Source organism: Camponotus vicinus, unplaced genomic scaffold (assembly GCF_025532165.1).
Source record: "Camponotus vicinus isolate PSW18456_S1 unplaced genomic scaffold, iyCamVici1.0 SCAF_2, whole genome shotgun sequence".
In the NCBI taxonomy this organism is placed as follows: domain Eukaryota; kingdom Metazoa; phylum Arthropoda; class Insecta; order Hymenoptera; family Formicidae; genus Camponotus; species Camponotus vicinus.
This window is the reverse complement of record NW_028141956.1, coordinates 6440319-6463492: the sequence shown is the minus strand read 5'-3', so window position 1 is coordinate 6463492 and position 23174 is coordinate 6440319. Positions and strand designations below refer to the sequence as shown.

General features: G+C 26.6%; 2 protein-coding genes and 1 long non-coding RNA gene across 28 annotated transcripts in view; 2 read left to right on the top strand and 1 right to left on the bottom strand.

Moving 5' to 3' along the window:
* The first annotated feature begins 3519 nt into the window (after positions 1-3519).
* On the top strand, positions 3520-4841 carry LOC145966636 (uncharacterized). Its single transcript, XM_083090879.1, has 3 exons — positions 3520-3690; positions 3879-4084; positions 4524-4841. Exons 1-3 carry the CDS (start codon positions 3639-3641, stop codon positions 4689-4691), a joined length of 426 nt encoding a protein of 141 aa, XP_082947005.1. The 5' UTR covers positions 3520-3638; the 3' UTR covers positions 4692-4841.
* A 901-nt stretch (positions 4842-5742) lies between these two features.
* Positions 5743-23174, top strand: part of LOC145966635 (alaserpin) — a 37787-nt gene continuing 20355 nt past the window's right edge. For 10 of the 25 annotated variants that reach the window (XM_083090870.1, XM_083090856.1, XM_083090869.1 and 7 more), the window contains exons 1-7: positions 9671-9984; positions 17173-17294; positions 17617-17796; positions 18041-18251; positions 18690-18907; positions 19065-19259; positions 19342-19477. In XM_083090870.1, the coding sequence (XP_082946996.1) occupies positions 9966-9984; positions 17173-17294; positions 17617-17796; positions 18041-18251; positions 18690-18907; positions 19065-19259; positions 19342-19477 (1081 nt within the window). In that variant the 5' untranslated portion in view covers positions 9671-9965. Of the gene's footprint in view, positions 5762-6773; positions 6923-9668; positions 9985-17172; positions 17295-17616; positions 17797-18040; positions 18252-18689; positions 18908-19064; positions 19260-19341; positions 19478-21594; positions 21872-22965; positions 23121-23174 lie in introns of those variants that run through there. The other 15 variants (XM_083090853.1, XM_083090857.1, XM_083090861.1 and 12 more) reach the window with 6 other exon arrangements.
* LOC145966637 (uncharacterized) lies at positions 6342-10178 on the bottom strand. Of its 2 annotated transcripts, none has more exons than XR_014437102.1 (3): positions 9419-10178; positions 8749-8907; positions 6342-7113 (listed from the first exon to the last, which is right to left on the bottom strand). It is a non-coding gene; the product is annotated as an uncharacterized LOC145966637 (long non-coding RNA). The 2 variants fall into 2 exon arrangements; XR_014437101.1 differs by having other exon boundaries at positions 9798-10178.

Genomic DNA, 23174 nt, shown 5'->3' with positions numbered 1-23174 from the left:
AAATGAGAAACACTAAGTCAACTCTCATAGTAAGCACGAATCGCATGATAATATGAGAAATATGACATGAAAAATAAGATACGTACGTACGAAAACAATTTTTATTTTCAAGAGAAAGATAAATATAAAATGCACAACAAGAATATTCTATGCATCAAGAAAAAAACTAACACAAGAGAATAACTATCTATATAAAATATTTTTATTAATTATATATCTGGAAAAAGATGGATAGATTTTGTACTGCACATCGTTACACACAAACTTCATCAATTTTATTAATTTAGTATATAATTAAATTTTAAAAAATTCGTCGATTATCGTAAATGATCGCAGAACTAATTAATATTATACAATAATCGAGATTTCGAGTTTATATCATATGCGAATTAAATATAACTGTTGCACATCCGAATCAATTAAACGCGAGTTTCTAACATTTTAACTGCGACACAAATCCGTATATTTATCATATATATAACGCAAATATAATAAATTAATATTTATCGTAGACAATTAAACACAAACACGTTTCCAATGTTTATTAAATAATTGATTTGTTACTCTTAGTAATATTATAGATTATATGGGTAATATACGTACGTTCGTGTGTTCGACGAGTGAGAAAAGTTTAAACTAATTTTCGTAACGCGATAGTCGAGAAATTATTTTATTATTACACTTGTAAAAAATGTGTGTATATCGTACGCGAACTCATTGGCTGCGTTCAGCAGGAAAAGCTGCTTTGCAACTGTTGTAAAATTCGTGAATCTGATTGGTGTATGCTCTTAGATTCAGTCAAAATTAAGAGTATACGCCAATCAGACTCACGAATTTTACAACAGTTGCAAAGCAGCTTTTTCTGCTGAACGCAGCCATTGTCAGCCGCGCTATGTTTACATAACTTTATAAACAAAGCGGTCGCACCTACTCTCACATCCCCTCCATCCTTCCTTGCTTATGATGTAGGACGTAGGGCGACCCACACATTCTTCACTTCACAATAGTAATAACCTTGACCGTCGCGAGAATTAGACCGAATTTTCGTGAGCTCTCACGCGTCTCCTACACGAACGCTTTACTTTTGCGATCTACAATACAAGTATAAGAATTATCTAATAAATATTGCAACGCATTTATCGATAATTAGTGGTAATTATTTGATGTTTTATAATTTAATATACACACATACGCGTCATTAAGTGCACTCCATTTGACGCTATTTACGCTTGAAAACGCAAGATTTTTCTGATTGTTTCTTTTCTTTCGAATATAACATAGATCAAGAAAAGAAAAAGAACTATAAGAATAATAATACATAAACTGGATCAATTTTATTAAGGATGCTTTGTATATACAATCCCAGCAAAAAATAGCTGAAAATCAATATTGACGAATATATCCACTTTTGGTGTATTTTGAGTATGAGAAATTGCGTGGAATATTACAATTTGATCTTAGCTACAGTGCAGAGATGTATTTTTTAATATTTATTGCGTTTTTACTGAAATATTCCGAATTTTGTTAATCGAAATGATTAACTTTTGGCAGAGAATTTCGCCTTGTGTCAGATATATGGCTAATTTCATTGAATTATATTTCATATCTTTTTAACCAGTTAGTACTTGTATAATATTATTTGACCAAATATTTCCTCTGTATCTAAACTACACTTTTGCAAATTTTAAACAAATTCTGAATATTATTTCCATGTGTTTTTGTCATTTGAATCGACGTGATTATACGTTTCCCATAAGAACACATGTTAATTCGGTGCAAATTAAAATCCTTATAACTTGTAAACGCTTTAGTGAATCGATTTAAAAATTGTACTGAAGATTCTAAACATATGTAAGGACATTCTGTACAATTTTCATTAAATTCTCAATATTTTGAAAATAGGTACAAAACATCCTTAATTTAGAATATTATTTAAATTGTATTTAAAAAATTTGAAGCGAAAATAATGTTAAATAAAGTGCATCCAACGTCACATTTAATAAAAACTAGTGCTCAAATGATTCACATGCTACAGTTGGCGCGAATGAGTGACATATTTAATTTGCATACTACACGAAATTTCGTGCTTCGCGCTCGTTTGTAAAATATTGTGATTATTTGTGACCTCGAGATGCTTATCCGAGTATCGCGAGTGTTGAAAAAATGAAATCGAAGTTAATACTAGTGATTACTGTCGCAATTGATATGATCATAATTATATATATATGATACGACCCTGGCGAAAATAAATATCGGAGCGTAAGTCGAATGTAAGGGAAGAGTAACAGAAGTGTAAACGAAGCTTCTAGGAGGCGTAAATTGAAACAACGAAACGTAAATGAAGCGTTAACACTTCGTTTACGTTTCGTTGTTTCAATTTACGCCTCCTAGAAGCTTCGTTTACACTTCTGTTACTCTTTCCTTACATTCGACTTACTCTCCGATATTTACTTTCGCCAGGGGAGTATTATCCGATTATAAGAATATAAACTTTATCGCATCCGAATGACGTTTTAAATTAATTGTGAATCAATTGTCTATAAATAATTGTATAATAATGGAAAAAAATTAACGCGGGCAATTGTTTTTTATTTTTCATTTTATGTATAATATATCGCATCGGTTGTACAAGTGATAGTTTTGTCAAGTGAACTCTGTGGGACAGAGTGCCAACGAAAAATCACAAATTGAAAAAGCAGAACCAGTCCAATTGCTGCAATTAATGCTGTAACCGCTGCAATCACATTAAGGTATGATATAAATTTTTGTCTCATAACCGAGTTATGATTTTAATATGATTTTAATTCTATTAAATGAACTCTGCGCGATCCTAACTCAGTGCATTTGTTAACTATATTAATAAAATGATTCAATATAATTGCCTCTTCTCGGTTTTTTAAACGCATATTTTGTATTTTATATATTTAAATTTGTTGAAATACATTATGTGAATTTAAAAAAAAATTGGAAAGAGGATTTTTTTATATTATCGGGAAGTGACGCCAACTATAGTAGTTTTCATTAACTTGTAAGAAATATATTAAAGTAGGTAGGTAACATCATGCGTTATCTTTATCTTCTCCTCTGTGCTTCTACTTCTACGTATATTGCTCATATAAAAGATAATAATACGATAAAATTCAAATAATATATAAAAGAAATAATTATTCATCTTATTGCATTTTGCAAATGTTTAAATAAAAATAAATATTTAGTAAATTTATTTTATCATTCATTTAATTTATCACGTCAAAGTTTCATCAAATAAATATTTGCCTGAAATATACGAAGATATTAGACATGTCATTTAGATGTATGATGCATATTCAGAAACTTTTTTCTTATTTTTTTTTTTTAAGAAACGCAGCGTTTGAATAGAAAGTAAAATTTATAATCACAAACTTTTATATATTATAAATAACAAATACACAGAAGTCTGATTTTAACTTATTTATAACTTATATTAGTAGTCTCTTGAAATTTGCTATTTTTATGATATGTACTTCATTTGTCCAATGATTGATAGCTGTTACATATCACATTCTCGTTGCATATCAAGGCAAATTATAAATAATTATTACCACATTTTCGCATAATAATGAAATCCAAGTAAAAAGGTCTTTTTATCACCAGTCATTATGATGGATGATACATCACGTGGAAGTATTCTTGATCGATTATTCGATTGCGGTACATTTGTGTTTTTTAATGAACAACTGGTGCACAATCCCATAGAATCTTGTCAATCAAACATTACATATCATATTACAATTTGACAATGTGTATATATATAATATGAATAATTTTGATTTTTTTGTACAAAAGATTATTTAAATATTATTTTAAATATTTAAAAAATTTTATAATTATTCCTATAGTACACTCAGCAATTAAACAAGGTACGGAACAATTTAAATCGGCATGTCCTTCTAAGAAAGAAAAGTCAAGAAAAAAATGTACTGACTCTAAATTGAAGAAAGATGAAGAAATCGACATAGGTCTGCCTTGTATCGAAAAACGACCATACATACTTCCTAGTCAAATTTGCCCCAAAACAATCTCTTGCTGTTATATAAAAATGCAGGTATAAAATATATAAAATATGTCAATATTATTATGTGTTTATTAAATTTATTATCGGGAAAATATGCATCTTCTATTATAATCTAATGACATTCTGTAAATTGAATAAAATAGATGCAAAAATTTACATACAAAATTTCTTTTATATATCTGTATTGTTTATATATTTGATATAAATCTATTTTTATTAAATATATTTTTTATTAAAATTTGAAATAAGTTTAATTAATTAATTTTAAACAATATATTTTATTTATAATTTTAATAATTTATTAATATAAAATTAATTAATATATATACATATACATATTGTACATTATTTTATGCTGGATTTAAAGTTGAATAAGAATTAAACACATTTCACATTTTTAAACTGAATTCTCTCTCTCTCTCTCTTTTTTTCTCTTTCTCTTTCAATTTCAATCATAATTTATTCTTAGGATCCTTATGCTCCCTGCTGTTGCGAAACAAAACCACAACCACCTCTGTGTCCTCCTAAATGTTATCGTAAACAAAAACCGTCACAAAAACCGAGCTGCGGCTGCGATCTTTGCAAAAGGAATGTTAACAGCAAATGTTGCAGTTCCATTATAACTTCTCATGGCTAGCTAGTTTTAGAGGAAACATTAAAAAATTTCGGAGAAGATTTAGCACGTTTAAACAGTATGTACATAAAAATAAAAGTATTATAAATTTAAAACATTAAAAAGAAAAGAACATATACATAAAGAAGAGAGTAACTATAATTATATTATATATAATCATTTCTCTCGAAGTAGACTTGTGCCAATTGTTTTTAACTTCCGGTTTAATCACACAATCGGCACATCTCTTTTTTCGATTTTCCTCTCTTTGAAGGACATGCTGATTTATACTGTTTTTATCCTATATACGATTTTTGAATATATTAGATGAATAATTTTTTAAAACTGAACAAATTTTTAAAATATTTAAAATAATTTTTTAATTAATTTTTATACAAGAAAAATACCGATCACACATTTAATCTGGTCTGTCTAGTTATACTTTATACATTTAAATGTATATTTATTTGATTTTCGTATTTACTATAATTAGTTTTATCATTTTCTTATGAAACGGAAAATATAAAAAAATAAACAAAATTTTCTTTAAATGACTTGTTTTCAAACCAGATGATTAGATAATCTATCATAGCCTCAAAGGCGGAACTCTATTGATAAGTTAATGTAATCAGTGCATACGCATATATTTTTCCATAAATATCATTAAGATGTTTTAATGCAGTTTAAAAACGCGATAAGTAGTAAGTTAATAAATAATTTAAAAAATATAATTATAATAAATAATTACAATAATTATAATAAAAGTTAGTCTTCTATATCTTAATGGAAAATTTAAAAACAAATTCATCTTATACGTATTTCTGTTTGTCATAACGTCATTTGCAAAAATCAAAATTACCAAACAAAAAATGACGCAGTTGATCGCAATGGGTTAAATTTAGGTTCTTTCATTCGCTTCGATTCGGAATACTCATACACAATAACTCATACATTCAACTAAAGTAATCTTATCAATGGTAAAAAGCTACGTCGTTCGAATTGAGGATGTTCACATTCATTTGTGATTAAGTCAGCTATCCGTAGGACACGCCCGTTTCAACCATAGAGAAACCAAAAGTCTCACTGCCTTTAATGTAAGTTTGTAAAATAATATTTTGAAAAAAAAGTTTCGTCATTATATAAAAGCATTCTTATAATTTTTAATTTATGTTACATTTTTTGCATGATTGAACGATATATAATATTAAACGTGATATTTAATCAATTTATTGTAAGATAACTCAGCAATACTTTAATAACATGATAAATCAATATAAAATATAATAGATAATATAAGATATGATATTTTTTAGCTGTCATTATTAATATTATTTTTATATTAATTACTTTTAGATATTAAAGCACCAATAAATAACTTTTTTTCGTTCTGTATAATATAGTATAGTAATATAATTCAATAATATATCATTACAATTAGATTCAATTTAATTTTCGATTTAATCTATGAAAAAATGGTCATTTTTGCCATCAAATCGCTTTTCGTAGTAATCTATATCGGCAAACTTATGCTTTCCAACTTGATAATTATGCATATCGTTAATCATATCAAAATTAGAGCAAAATATATTTTTAAAATTGTCTATTTATCGATTTATTTTGTATCAATATTGTTTATTTATTAACAATTTTTCATTAGATTGATAAAGTCGTTTATTATTTTACTTTTTATAATTAATTGTTCAATTACTTATAATATTATATTTTATCACTTATAAGTGAACTATTTTCACAAATATTAATCAAAATATAATTGGAGATAATTTATTTATAATTATTAGGAGAAAATAACTAAAAGATCGTAACTTTTTCAATATTTTCTTCTGTTTTTTGTATTAATTCTGATTATTTTAGATATGGATTGCTCATAATTAATCAATCGTTATCGTAGAATATCGCAGAAATAACTCTGATTCGAGGAATAAACTCGCGACTGATAAACATTAAATTGCTGCCAACTCGACACCTGTTGATACATTCAAGCATGCGCGTTTTTGTATGTTGTATATTTAGTTTCACTATCGATTCTTGACGATATTTCGATTTGTAACAGACGATGAATCGAACGTATGATTGAATCGACTAAAACTCGATGGATGTGACATGGTGGGCAAGTGAGTGTAGAGTGTGAGAAAGGTGTAGATATTTTAAAGAAAACTCATTGTTCATATGTGTTTTCTTAATCAAACGTAGACAAGATAACTGTCAACTGTCGAAAGTTCAGATTCGTCAATCAGGTAAATTGATACATAAATTTATATAATTATATATTATATTTGTAAGAATTGGTGTATGATAATGAAAGTATGCCGACTCGTCTCGCGTATGAGTCATACCTATCACGAGAAGACCTGTTTGACGTCAATATTTGCCGAGTATACAACTGTGCGTAGTTGTGCGACTGGAAATCCCAATGCCTTAGGGACTACTGAAATAACAAAAAAATTAAATAATTATAATTAAGTAATTTTGTTTTAAATTTTTCAAGTATAATTATTTATTATTATAGTAGTATAATTATAATTATTATTAGTCATTTAGTAAATAATTTATATATCTATATATAATATTTGATAAAAACTAAAATAATTTTTCTTAAAAGAGAAAATTTGATCCTACGGATTTTTGACACCAAAGCAAAGAATAAAATTTTTTTCTTCGTTATATATTCGAAGATATTTTACATATTATTACATGTAATAATTGAATAATATAATATAATATTTGTATATTTTTTTCTATCCTTTTTAATTTAATACTTACAAGACTTATGAGAGCTTTGACATTTTCAAGAAATTTAACATATATTATAACTTCTGATTTTTTTTATTTCCAATATCATTAATAAATTATAATATTAATATTTAGGTAATTTGTTAATTTTCAAAAACAGTATGAGAGGATTAATAAAAACGTTTTTATTTTGTAATAATCTATGCACAAATATAACAAAAGATTTTTATATGAACAGTTATTTTCTTTGAATACACACATCTTGTAACATATAAGATTTTTACAATTCTGTAACATATAAGATCTCTACTTTACAATTAAAATCGAATTTACAAACATGAAAAATCGATTATTATGTTTGTATATAGATAATTTTGATATAAAAAAAATATTGGACAAAAATAAATAATATTGATATATAAGGTATAATATTGGTATATAGATAATTTTGATATAAAAAAAATATTGGACATATAAATAAATAATATTGATATATAAGGAATACGATATGTGTGTATGATAAAAATATGTATGTGTGTGCGTGCGCGCAAATCTTAAAATCAATTTTGTAAAATACAGTTTTTACATTTTCATTTACTTTAAAAAAGTAATATATTAAAAATAGAATTTTTTTTTTTAAATAATTTTTTAATTTTTGAAAATGCACTAATTTTTCAAAATAATTGATATATTTATAATAATTAATCTTTAGACTGCATTTTTTCGTTAAAATAATGTTTCTTCCCAAAAATCTTTCCATATAAATAACATATATTAACATATACTAACATTACGTAGAATTTCGAAATTTGTTCAGAGCCACAAAAGTGGCTTTTCTGGTACTCTAAAGGTTAAACAAAAGTTAGGAAATACGACTATTAAGGACCTTTAATGAAACACAGTAATTAAAGCGTAGTTTTCTTAAAAATCTTTTAATATTTAAAGTTAAATAAAAAAATTAAATAAAAAAGACGTTTAGACGTTTCGATTCAATTCGGGCTCTCTTTAGTTGGACCGAAATGTCTAAATTTTTTATTTAATTTTAGATATTAAAAAATTTTTAAGAAAACTACGTTTTAATTACTGCATTTCATTAAAGGTCCTTGATAGCGTATTTCCTAACTTTTGTTGATTTATCTTATGGACCTAGCTATTTTTTATAAAAAATTTTTATTTTGTATTTTATAATAATTAGTATACTTAATGTTATAATTGGTATACTTAATAATTGATATATTGTGATGTGTTTATTCACTATATTATATGAATTAAAAATTTTTTACATGTCTAAAAAAAATTGAAAACTGCTTATAATTATTTTTAATCGTACTTATTCTTTCGAAGTGCTCAATTTCACTCTTGTATATTCTATCTTTATTGCGAGACTACGATATAACAGGCTGTTATGTTGGCAGCTATTCAGGATAATCCCGTAGAATAACCGGTTTTACTTCATAATATATCTTCAAGCGACTTTTTTCTTGTTGGTCTGCGTAAAAAAAATATATTTTTATATAGCTATGTATATATAAACTTGGCGTGTTACAAGATACTTAATATTACAATATATATTTGTGTATGATAATATATATGTAGCAAAATAGCAGCATAAAAATATATGATAATTATTTCTGTGATTATTTATCAAAATTAAATTGGACGGAAAATATTAAATACTTATTAAAACATTTATGAATTTAATCTTTTATTAGACAACTGATTTTCTATCTCGCAAAGAGTGAGAGTAAGTTCTGTAGTCTCTCTCCTAATCTCTCTATTAACCTTTGGTCATTAGAATCTCTCTACTGGTAAACAATGAATTTACTCTTTGTAAAAAAGATATAAAATTAAGATTATAAATATAAGATTTAAAATTGGATTTTTTTTATTGTAACACACATTAGGATCCTGAATATTTGATAAAGATGAATATAAAAAAACGATCAGAATGATATGAAAAGCACAATAATAATATGACTTTAGTAGAAAACTAAAAGTACTTAAGCTAAAATTATTGTTATTTTAATGAGTTCAATTTTCGATGTTGTAACTAATAGAATCTTTAAATCAGTTTTATTTTCTTGTCTCAAACTTTGTGAAATTATATCGGTTTAATTTCTTCGTCCTCTTATGTCTTTCGTTTATGACTCGATCGCGATCCAAGTTGACGATCGGCGCGATAGATCGAGTCAGTCAGCTTCTTTCGGAGGTAAAAAAAAAAAAGGGAAACAGATCGATTGTCGAATGTAATGATGTTTTCGGATTTCTATGATATTCGCGCGTTTATGTCGGGTCATTGTGTGACGCGTGTGAGTTCCTCAGGGTCATGTTCGAAGATCAATTAAATATCATGGCAACTTTAGCCACTTGAACGCGCACTTCTTCACGATTGGTCGCACCATCACGATCATCTACGTCGGTGGACTCCCTCCTCTCGGCGAGAGCTGGGGATTTTCCTGACGGGATACCAACGATCGCTATTTCATATTCATTTGCCGGCTTGTACTTCACAGTCCGCATTTGACGCTCGAAGGAAACGAGTTCTCGATGGACAAGATGTGTACACGTAAGTAGATTCGTCATCAATCGAAAGCAACGTTGACTAATCCGATTGACTCTTATCTCGCGTGGATTATTTCCTTTTCGATTTACGATCAATCTTAGATGCAAGCAAATTTAATTTTTCCTTTATAAATCTGCGAAACGCGTGAAATAGAAATCGAAAACCGATGTAATTTCGACTTCGTCTACAGATTTTGAGGCTATACGAACAAAACTTTCTTATGTTTGTTAAAGACATTGACAATTCTCTTCATCGAAAATTGAACCGAATAATATATTGAAATTGTGCAGGTTTAAATTGTTGATTTTTAGTTTCTTTTAGATCGATAAAGATTTCTCGTAAATGTATTGTATAAACTATATTTTTGTTATATATTATGTATAACATCGCATATTAGCTCTTAGATATGTATATCTTGAAAATGATTAATTGATATTTTTATAAAAATACGCATCATTTTACAAAACATAATATAAACAATAGCGATGATTCTCTTTACAGATTCATCAGAAATTGTATAGTCATTATATTAATTATATTCATCACAACATAATAATTATTTTCAAATAAATAGTTCAATTGTTCAAGTAATAGTTCATTTTGATTAATTATTGAACTATTCACCAATAATTTTCAAGACACATACCACTTTTATTTTTGTTTTGATTCTTATGTTTATATATTAAACGTTATATTTTTGAAGTTACAATATAAAATCAATTTTTCAGAATTGTTTGACAACATATAGATTTATGTGTGTATATTTATTTTATTTAATTTACTTTTTCCAATTTTAGTTCATATCGAAATTTTTTTTTAAATTAAATTTAATTAAACTTAATGGAGAAACACATTATTGAAGATGTTTAATTTAAAAATATTTACGGATATCTACAAACATTTTCTCAATTTTTTCATGTATTTAATATTATATATAATAATATTATAATTAATACTTAATAATTAATTAATACTTAATAATAATAAAATACTATAATATATATAAATAAAATACAATATGTCTAATAAAAAATTTCAATTTATTCTTTTTCTATGAATTTAAAAAGAATATTTTCTATAAAAATTGAAAATAAAAAATTGAAAACATAAGGAAGAAAGATAAATAGCTCGCGCGAGACGAGCTATGTGAATAATATTCAAGACAGAGAGCGAATATAAATAATGAAAAAGAAAACAAAATCTGAAATTCAATTGTTGAACTCGATTAGTTTACTTAGCATTTTAATTTTTCTTTCATAATAAGATCAAATAGATTATCAATAATACAATTGCTCTCGCGGCAGCGATAATCCCAAACATGATCTCTGCTACCGTTATTGATGTTTCGTCAAATTTTTTCTTATTTGACGACGTCTTATCGATACATACCAAATTGCCAAATCGGTGATAATGCGACTTGGAGAGTCGTAATTTTCTCGTGATATTAGCTTCAAGGTGATCCGCGAGCTCTGGGTATTGTTCTTGTTCTTTATATTTCACTTCAAGTTGCGTAGTATGATCTTTTTTTTCATTATCAATTAATTAGTATGGCCATGTCAAAAAAAATATATATGTAGTGATCATAATATATATACATACGATCTAGTTGTATCAGCCATGCAAATTTATGCTGGATCTCGAGATGATTATGCGATTTTTGCTATTATATAAATTATTGAAAAAATTGTTACATATAGAAATAGCTACCATAAATTTATCCCAATAAACTTACAATATAAGTTATATATTTATAAAATATATTTATGACACATGTATTACGAGAATTGTTCATCTCATATATAATTTGATATATATATATATACACACAGGGTGTCGCAGACCACCCGTATCAGCCGAATATCTCAAAAACTGAGCGCGGCAGACAAAAATATTTCAGACAAAAGTTGTAAGGTTTCAAGTAACGCATTACATGGCGATATCAGTATGACCTTGAAGAGTGTTATCAAGGTCACGTGAAGGTCACCTTCAATTTTTTAAATGGAACCCCCTATTTTTTACTACTTATTCTTGTAGCTTATCTTGAGAGCTTTCCAAAACACTATAATAAAGTATTTCTTCATTGAGTGCTTTTTGAGTTATGAGGCTTGAAATAATTTCTTAATTTTACATAAACCGTAAAATATCTAAAATATTCATTTTTCGATTATCTTACTTTAATACTTTTATGTACAAAATAGAGGAATCAATTGGTGTAAAGAAAACACATAGTTGTTTTTAAGAAAAAATATGTAATTTGCAATTATTACATTTTTTTTTTTTTAAACAACTATGTTTTTTCTTTACACCAATTGATTCCTCTCATTATTCTCTCGTCATACTGATATCGCCATGTAATGCGTTATTTGAAACCTTACAACTTTTGTCTGAAATATTTTTGTCTGCCGCGCTCAGTTTTTGAGATATTCGACTGATACGGGTGGTCTGCGACACCCTGTATATGTATGTAATATATTTTATATATGAAATTTTTTTGCTAAATAAGAATACTTGATTTCTTTTTGTATATATATATAATTGTAGACTTAATACTTTTCTCTCAATTCTCATTGATTTCAATTGATAATAAATTTTTTATATTCTTTCTAATATTATATAAATAAATAAGATCAAATAATCTTTTATAGATCTTTAAAAGATTTTAATCTTAAAAGATCTTTAAAAGATTTTAATCTTAAAAAATAAGATAATGTTGAGTTCTTTCAACTCTCTTGATACTCTTCATTCATAAATATTCTTTTCTATCGTATCACAATTTTAATATTCATGATTTGCACTCAATATTTATATGCACAAAAGTATATTATATATTATATACACAAACGATCTAATAAAATTTCATTGTTACATTTAAAAATCCTTTATTTCACGAAATACATTTTGAAATAATCATAACTCGATTTATATCTCCGCAAATTCAGAATATATGATGACTTGCATAACAGTTTATTTTACTTTAAAAAGCACAAAATAAATGTCTTGTAAATCTCTTGTAAAAATTCCTTGTATAATTATCATCGTAAGAAAAAAAATACGCATCATTAACGTTAAAGAAAGAAAAAAATTCTAACAAAAGGAAACCTTACAATTTTTGAGAATTTTTTAATTAAAAAGTTATTTAAAAAGTAATTATATTGTCTCATTTTACATATACTTAGAAGGCATTAATTGATCAATTATTTCGATTATTCCATCGATGTTTTTCCATCGATTTTTTTTTATAGTAAATGTGAAAGTTATTAACTATTATCGAGAAAGCTGCTGCAAAAATTGCTGCCCTAAGTTTATCCCAATAAACTTACAATATAAATTACGTATTTATAAAACATATTTATGTGTATTTATGAGCATTATTCATCTCGTATATGTATATATATGATTAGTCGTATATACATAACGAGATTGTTAACGTGTTGATGAGTTTTCCCCGATAAGAAAATATCAATTTAATGGCATAGTTGGAATCTTCGTGAGAGAAATATTTGTTATTTATATCTCACCATAAAATATGAGAAAATCTCATTACATATATTTATCGGTCGATTCTTTAAACAATTTTGAGAATTAGCCAATCATCTTGTGTTACTAGTATGCGATGAATGTTTTCGATTTTGCAATAAAATTAGATATTATTTCCAGATAATACTTTTAGGACAATAGCTTTTTCGAGACTTTTATTTTTTACTAATAATCTTCTTACATCACATTTACGATAGCAATGGTTTTTTGCAATTTCGTGTTTAATTTGCTGCTTGTTATTACACAAGCGAGATTTTTTTCTTAATAATTGGAGATATAGACAAATATTATTAAGCAGACAACACACATAGTACTGATATTTGATTTCTTTGCGCATTAGCACACACATATAACAACAAGTTATATATATTTCATATTCTTTATGCGAAATTATTATGCAACGATACAATTGAATATACGGAATGTTCCTAGATTTATTCTTTCTTTTAATAAGAAACACTGAAGGCCAAATTATAAAGAATAGAGAGAGTAATTTTTTTCGATTATCAGATTATCAGATTGTTGAATTTAAAGCGACTAACAAGATTAATGACTTGCGATGAGTTAAGTTTAGAAAGCGAATAAGTGACGAAATATTATGTTATTAATTTAGGTAACCTGAAATATAAAAATAATAATGTATTTAGCTATGATAATCTAAGAATAAGCTACATTTGTGGCGTAAAAAATATGTTTTTCATATATTTATCATAAAAAAATTAAACTCGCTATTTATGAAATTTATATCATTTCTTATCCGTACATTTATAAGAGACTTTTAATTTGTTGATAACTTAATTAAAGTTTTTGAACAAATCAATTTTTAAATTAACTTTTAAGAAGATTGGGAAATAAATGATTAGAAAGAAAGATATTCGATAATCTTCCATTCTGTATTATGCATCACTTGTTGTTAACGCTCTTCCGTCTGTTTATCATCAATATATTACATAATTATCAAACTTGTGCTCTCCATTAATTTGATAAAACGAAGTTGCGTACATTTGCAGAAGCAATATCTTTTATTATCACTGCAGTATCATTGCTTTCATTTTTTGTTTATTCCTTTTTATCTCTTTCTATTAAACATTGACCATAATTAATTTTCGATTTTGATGATTTGTCAACGGTGATTATATCGTATAAAAATCTCATAAAAATTGAAATAAAATGTCGACAAGAAATAATAATGTTTTGCAATTATGCCATATCGAAATTGAAATAAAACAGACGATTGAGGTAACAATATCAAGAAAACGTCTTAAATTATTGCTGTATCTTTATTTTATTCGCGAGATTTGTGAATTTTAATAGTAATAATGCTAAACGCAAACATAATGTATTATCTATCAAAAACAGATTTATGTCGTGCAATTAAAGATGATAATAAATAATGATATTTAACTTGAATATTTTGCCTTGAATTTATGTAAATTTGTAAACTGAATAATCATTATTTATATAATTAGTTATATTAACTTGATTATGTGAAAAAATTCTTTTTATAATAATGTAGATTTTAATTATATTTTTATTTTTAATTTTTATTTAAATTCTTTAAAAGACTTCAAAATAAATATATTATTTAAAATACTTCAAAGAAAATAGGGAGAAAAAAATAATTAATATTATTATTAAATTAAAGTATTCAATTTTTATGTTATTATTAATTTAAATTGGCAATAACACAAATCGCATTAAATTATTTGAGATTATTTATGATAACAATTTTTTTACGCATTTTAATACTATGTAAATAATTTTAAATTATTTTTATTCTGTATATCTTCCAAAAGCATTATGATTAATGAATGGAGACATTATAATTTAAATCGCTTATATTTTTACCTCGAAAAAACTAATAATATTTGTAACAAAAAATAACGTAGAAAAATGATGTAATAATAATTATAAGAATGACGTGAGAGAAAAATTATTTCGGTTATATTATTACTATTATTCTTGAATATCTATAATCATTGCATAATAATCATAAATATGAATAATCATTAATCATTATTTCCGACTTGAATGAATACATGATTTATCATCGGAATTATTTAATTGGAATCATAAAAAATAGCAAAATTATCAATGCAAAATCATGTAATCAAAAGAAAATTTATTTATACTATATATTCATGAATGAAAAATGTATGTAGGAAAGGTGTTATCTAAACACTTTATAACTTGGAGTAGTTTAAATTTTAATAATGTTTTTTTTATAAAAAGATTTAGTTTAATTATATTAACTATTTTTTTATTAAATATTTTAATTAGGACGAGCAGAATATTTATTAAATATTTATTTTTTCAGAGAATATGTGTATATGTTTAATAAAATTATATATAATAAAACTATTATTATTTTTCGAATTACTTTAATTTTTACATAGTAATTTTTAAAAGATTCACATGTATTGTATTGATATATAATATTAATGTGAATGTGTGTATAGGAGACTCATGGTAGTAGTTTCATGTTTACCTTGAACCATTTGTACAAGACTTTATTTCGATTTATATATAACTTTCACGTGCAAGTATTTAATTTTCAATAGCGACTTTATAGTGTTGACCATTTCTTTGCATTAAATTTGAACAATATAGATATATCGCTATATTTAGAAAATGAGACGAAGGTAGTTATTTATATACGTTATTTATTGTTTTTAGAATAATTGTATAAGCGAAATATTTAAATATATAAAAATTAACTAAAATTGGAATTTGGCCCGAAGCCACAGCATGGTATTTGAAGCGCATAACATTAAATTGCAATTTAACGTTATCAACGCGTCAAGGACAGATATTTTTATAATTTAATGCGTCACATGCATCACATAACACTTTGTAACGCGCATTGTTAACGTCGCGTTGAAAAGGTATCAAAAGATGATCCGAAATGTTCGTTTTGTGTTAATATAATTATTTTTAATTTGAAATATACGAGTAATCAGAAAGAAGGAAGTGTTGTTTCTTCCTTGTGATCCAACTATTGCGGTGTGGTTCTAATTTGCCAATTCGATTTAATTTTTAATCATTTAAATATATATATATATATATATATATATATATATATATATATATACAGGGTGTCCCAGACCACCCGTACACCCCTTTTAAAATGAAAATAAATGGCTTTTGTCAAAAATCGCGAACAATTTTTAAGTAAATCGGGTACGCTCTATCAATTGGTGATATTTTCAACTTTTGATTCCGACCGGAAATACGCCATCCGGATCGGAAGTTGAATTTTTTTAGGGGAACATGGTATTTTTTATTACAGATTCGAATTGTACGTGAAAAAATAAGAAACTTTTGTATCAAACGTTTTTTCTGAAAGTGCCTCTGTCAATCTTAAAATTGACCTTGAAAGTAACTGTGATGAACTTTCAATAATTAATATTTCTATTATTATTACAAAAATCATTACATGGAATAGGATTTCTTTATTTATAATTTACTGCGCTTTACCTCCTCACAAGTGCGTGAGCACACATGCTCAGGGACACCCTGTGTACATATATATTTTATATTGTTAATATTAAAAATTGATGTATTTTAAAACGCAAAATTAAATTAATATTATAATTAAATAATAGTGAATTCGAAATACATTGATCATTAATCTTTTCTTTTCTATTATTGCAGTACAAAAAAGTTTTTTGGCACTCTGCCTGTTTGCATCAGCTATGGCAACACCAATTGAAACAAACACAGACCTTCAGGTCGTCTCTCAGGGCGCCCAACTGTTTTCCACCAATTTTGTCAAGGTATATAATAGAATTTAAATATTTTTAAAGAGAAAGGAAGCTTTATTAAGCATCTATTATGACATAATAATATAACTTTTTTGTTAAGTATTATTTATTAATTTAATAATCATATCAATAAAATAATTGTTAGAAAATGAATTTCTTATTATATCTACAATATTTAAATTTATATTAATTTTAATATAACATAATTGATGTTCAAAATTGTCAATAATTCGGTAATAAAATAATCGATACAAATGCATCAAATTGATTTTATATTGTTAGCATGAAATTGTAATGAAATAATGTTCAAAGTGCTCAATTTTTTTTCTGTTAGACTGTTGCAAAAGAACAACAAGGTAATCTAATAACTTCTCCCTTGAGTGCCGATATTGCTTTAAGCATGGCTGCTAATGGCGCCGCCGGATCTACCGAGGCACAATTTAGGGATGTTCTTAAACTTCCGTCGAAGACACAGACTCTGACTGGTTTTCAGAATCTCATCGATATCTTGAACGTAATTATCAAACATTATAATATATATATATTGGACAAGAAGATTTATAAAACTTAATATTTGTAAAAAAATAACTCTAAATTCAATAGTGAAAATATTAAGACAATATAATATTTTTATAAAACAAACAATCAGATTATATTATAGAACGTAATTATCCGTTCTGGATTAGTTTTAAAGCCATTCTTCGTAATATATATCTTTAATCTTCTCATCAAGATGACACGAATACTTTTTTTTGCAGAATGTTGAGAATGTTACTTTGAAGCTTGCTAACAAGCTGTTTATCGGCAAAAATTTCCTAATAAAACCACAGTACAAACAAGATCTCCAGACATATTACCGTTCTGACATCCAGCCGGTAGATTTTAGCCAACAAGCGCAGGCTGCAGATACCATCAATACATGGTGCAAGGAGAAGACCAACAACCGCATCAATAATATCATACAAGCTGGTAAAAAACAATTCATATTTATTTGTTATACAATTATAACGGGGGAAGGATGAAAACCGCGTTTTCTTCTATTTTCGTTTTTTGCACTAATAATTTAAAATGTAAAAATAGAATAATAAAAAATGGAATAATAAAAAATTTGCTAATAATTCAACAAAATGATGCATGCTCTAACTCTTCAGATATAAATATTACATCTATATATATTTCTATACTTTAAATAAATAAATAATATAATAAAGAAATAAATATAAAAATAAAAATATAGAATAAAGTTATAGAAATAAATAAATATAGAATATTGAAATTATATAAGAGAGAGATATAATATTACAGTATTATGTATATCGAAGTGATGAAGAGCATAAAAGATCAAGTCTTTAAAATTATTTGATTTATTGAATCGATAGTGAACATTGTTTATGGCTTTGATTTTAGGCGATTTGGATCCATCTACTGCATTGATACTCGCAAACGCTGTGTACTTTAAAGGCAATTGGGCTCATCAGTTCAATCCAAAAAACACCTTCGACCGCCCATTCCATATTAACGCCAATCCCAAACCTACTCCAGTCCCTACTATGTACAGGAAGGGCAACTACAAATACGTCGAGTTGCCGGAACATGAGGCTAAATGCATCGAACTGCCGTACGCGGTAATGTTGCTTTCCTAAATTTCGATATTTTTCAAAGCAGAGAAGCAAGAATTTTTTTTTTCATTTTGTGTGAGATATTTTACATTTTGCTGCATTTCTCTGAAAATCTCATTTTATGGCGTCTTCATGAAACTTCAGTTTATGCTTATTATTGCAGAACAAAGAAGTTAGCATGGTGATTATTCTACCCGATAAAATTGATGGTCTATCTGCGATAATCAATAATCTCGAAACAGTTTCCGCTGACTGTAGCACTCGCCTTACCCAAACGTATGAGCGCGAAGTCCAGGTGTATTTGCCCAAATTCAGGACCGAGACCAAACTGGATCTTGGAGATACATTATCTACAAAGGTATATCGCAATATTTCACGAATGATCCACTTACCCGTTTTACAGATATCTTATACGCAATTATTACATTTATTTGTTACAGCTGGGCCTTTCTGAGCCATTCAGCAATTCTGCCAATTTCAGTGGCATTTCGGACGTACGTCTGAAGATCGACAAAGTCGTGCAAAAAGCTTTCATTGAAGTAAACGAGGAGGGTAGCGAAGCGGCCGCCGTTACTGGTAAGTATAGCTTGTTTTATTTTTTGCATATTCTTGTTTATAATCAAAGTTGAGCAAAATACTATCTCTTCAATTTCAAATACAGATAAATCTTAATTACGTAAACATATTAATTTAAATAATTTTCTCCAAACATATATCCTTATCGAATTTTATTACCTCTTATTTTTATTTTATCTTTCAATTTTTAATTTATTAAAATTTATTTTATAATTTCTATGTTATTATAAAATATTATTATTTATAATATCAATAAAACTATAAAAAATATATAATTTAATAATGTGATTTATAATACTGTAGTAACAAGCGTGAAAAAAAAAATCATAGTAAATACAATAGAAAATAATGATCTCATATTTTTTAAGATAGTATTTCGCAAGATAGTATTTTGCTAATTTCTATTTTTGGGATACATTGAGATTCTTTTTCGCTTCTGAGAAACTCTGAGAAATTGTTTTAAAGATGATTCATTATGCTTGTGCATGTATTGATGTTGTATTAATATTGCAAAAATTCAAATTCTTTATTCTCGGAGTTTCTGTGGCACGGATGTATGTGACTTTGCGTCCGACCACGCTGCCGTGATTTTAAGCTGACATAAGTGTGAAAAGCTAAATATTGCTCTTATATTGGCATACTTTTTATATTTACATACATTTGCTTTTTATATCGACATATTTGTCAATCTGCACTATTTTACACATCTTTTTTCTTTTCTTTTTTTACGCCTTTATGATGTCTTAATTGTCTTTTATGGGCATACTATTGCACTGTAAATAAGCATTTTATCGCATCGCATTTTGCTTGATCATGCACTTTTTATTTACATGCATCTTTATTAATCGTAGTATTACTTATATCAATTATATAGCGTTATAATCGTATTGATATTTATGCCATTTGTTGTTTTTGATTATAACGACAAATGAAATCTTGTTGAGATTTTATAATAATTACATTTCGATGTTGTGACTAGTGACAAATTTACATGAAAACATAACGGTGAGTATACAAACATAGCCTGCGTTTGTATTACGAATAGTTTTCTAGACTTCATATCTAACTTTCCCAGACAAATTATACAAACGATTGAAAATCAAATAATTCAAATTTAAAATTTGAAAAATTTTAAACACGATATTGCATTTAAGTCTGGCTTTACAAATTTTTTCAATTTCTGAAAAATCCGCGAATGATTGGACGTTAAAACAACGGAAGCTTAGAAATTTAATGAGAGTAAATCTTCAGACTTGATATTCATCTCAACGTATCATCTTCGTTAAAATTAAATCATTCATATCAACATATTGTCACAAAATTCGCAGTTCACAATCATCACGATAACGATATAATCGTATGACAACGGTTGTACTCGTGATATCTGCGTGAATACAAAATTTCGTTGCAATGAATAGTATTTAGTCATTTAATCATGCTAATCAAGTCTAACTGCAGTAGTAAATCAGACTAATGAATTCTACTGAGGAAAAAGAGAGAAGGAGTATTGAAATTTTGAGAAAAAATATTTCGAGCTAATCACATAATTATTTTATTGGAAGAAGTAATTGTGTCTGGGAATTTGTGCCATGAGACTATTCCCCACGAAATTCCTCGTTGGGAAATTATATTATGCATTTTGCTACGAAGTGGATCGCGCTCTTTTTTGATTTCACCACAGTTTCGGCAGTTTTACAGCTGATTCTTACAAAAAAATATTATTTTTAATTTAATTATATATATGGCATAAAGAAATGCAGAGCTAAAGAATTTATACGATTAATAATATCAATCTCGACTAGAAAATTAAACAAGTAAGTAACTTTCAAATATATAGAAAGTATAAGTATAAATTATAAAAAAAGCGAATGACTTCGGTACTGGAGCTTCGAACGATATCAATGATATTTATCACGGTATGCCAAGTTCTTCTTTCTTTTTCCTGCACTCGCAGATTTAATTAGCCTCTACGTTTCAGATTAAACCTCTTCGCATAAGTATTATCTCATTTAAATGTTTCTCACATACACATCTGTGCTCTTTGGGCGCATAAAGATGCATTTGACGAGTTTGTTGATTAAAACGAATAACTGATGCAAGGAATAATCTTCTGACAGGTGCCTCTGTCAGACCACTTTCCAGTGTCTGGAAACCGTTGGAACCCATTACCTTTGCAGTCGATCATCCTTTCCTGGCGATCGTTAAATTCAACGACCTTATGTTATTTATAACGAAGATGGCGTGGTAGTGACGATGCACATTTATATCTATTCATTACATTGATAAAAATAATAATTAGTATACTTTTTATATGTATCATATGTTATTATATATACGTAACAAAGACGCGAGTATTCGAGAAAATTTTTTTTCAATATATATATTCAATATATATTTTTTCATATATCTTTTTTACTTGTACCAATACTTAATAATTCTCTCCGAAAAAATAGTGATTAGTACATAAACGATAGGGACATAATTTACGATCAATAAAGTATCTCATATATAATATACGATATGCAAACAAGACGTAAAGATTGATATTATTTACATGTAAATTAAATTTCTTTCTTTAATTTTTGTAATCATTTAAACTCTTTCCAAGATTGATTATTCACAAATTTGAAAATATCAAATTTTGACAATTTATTTAAGTAAAATTAATATTAAAAAATATTCCGAGAAAAAGTTTTAAAAGAATCTTATTCGAAAATATAAAACAATATAAAATATTAATAGTTCTTTGACAATTTTACAGAAATGAAAAACTTGTATATTTTTTTATTCGGATGTTTACTCTTGCTTTGTAGATATATTTTTAGCTTTGAATTTGAAAATTTTTTGTGATCGATTTTCTTTTGCTGATTATTTTTTTAGTTATATTTGCCAAATTTTACATGCAGCGTGTTTATCGTGAGGATTTAAAGTAACAAGTACATTTAAATCGGTTCAAAAGACACTTTTCTTTAACAATTTAAATTTTCACAATTTTAAATTATCCATGGCATTTTCATTTTCGTTAGAAATAGAAAATAATAAATAGCATATACTCTTTTTGCATTCTTTTCCATGGAATCTTTAATTTTTGTTGAAAATAGAAAATAATAAATAGTATAATAGAGTAACTAATATATCAATAAGGCTTGATATTATTATTGTCTTAAATTATTAATAACACGTGCATTAATATCAATATCATAATATAGTGTTTTAATAATGTAACCTTTTTATATTATAACATGCATAATTATGTATATATACAATATGTAGAATATATTAAATATTATAGTACATAGAAATATATGTTTTTTTAACTACATTAAAATTATAAGATTTATTTGGAGAATATAATGAATGAAAACTTCAAGTAAACTTTCTCTTCAGCGTCTTGAACCCATCTAAAAGTACTTGGACACGTTTCTTGGTTGCTTCTTTGAATTTTATCATAAAAGATTATATGGTGGGATATGACATTTCTTCGATAGGCATCAGCAGCCGAAGATTTCTACCTGATTTTGTGACCTTCGAAGCAAACAGGCCTTTCTCGTTCGTAATACGAGCGTCAAACGATCTTGAACTACTTCGAGGCAACATGCATGATCCGAGAAATTAACGAAATATGCAAGCATCATTAAAATGTGGCAGCTAAACGATTTGTAAGATTTGCTTATTAATCTGCCTATCTTTTTTCTCT

Coding starts and splice junctions, on each gene's coding strand:
- LOC145966636 (XM_083090879.1), top strand. CDS start 3,639: ATGATGGATGATACATCACGTGGAAGTATTCTTGATCGATTATTCGAT. Junction 3,691..3,878: donor TGATCGATTATTCGATTGCG/GTACATTTGTGT, acceptor TTATTCCTATAG/TACACTCAGCAATTAAACAA. Junction 4,085..4,523: donor GCTGTTATATAAAAATGCAG/GTATAAAATATA, acceptor ATTTATTCTTAG/GATCCTTATGCTCCCTGCTG.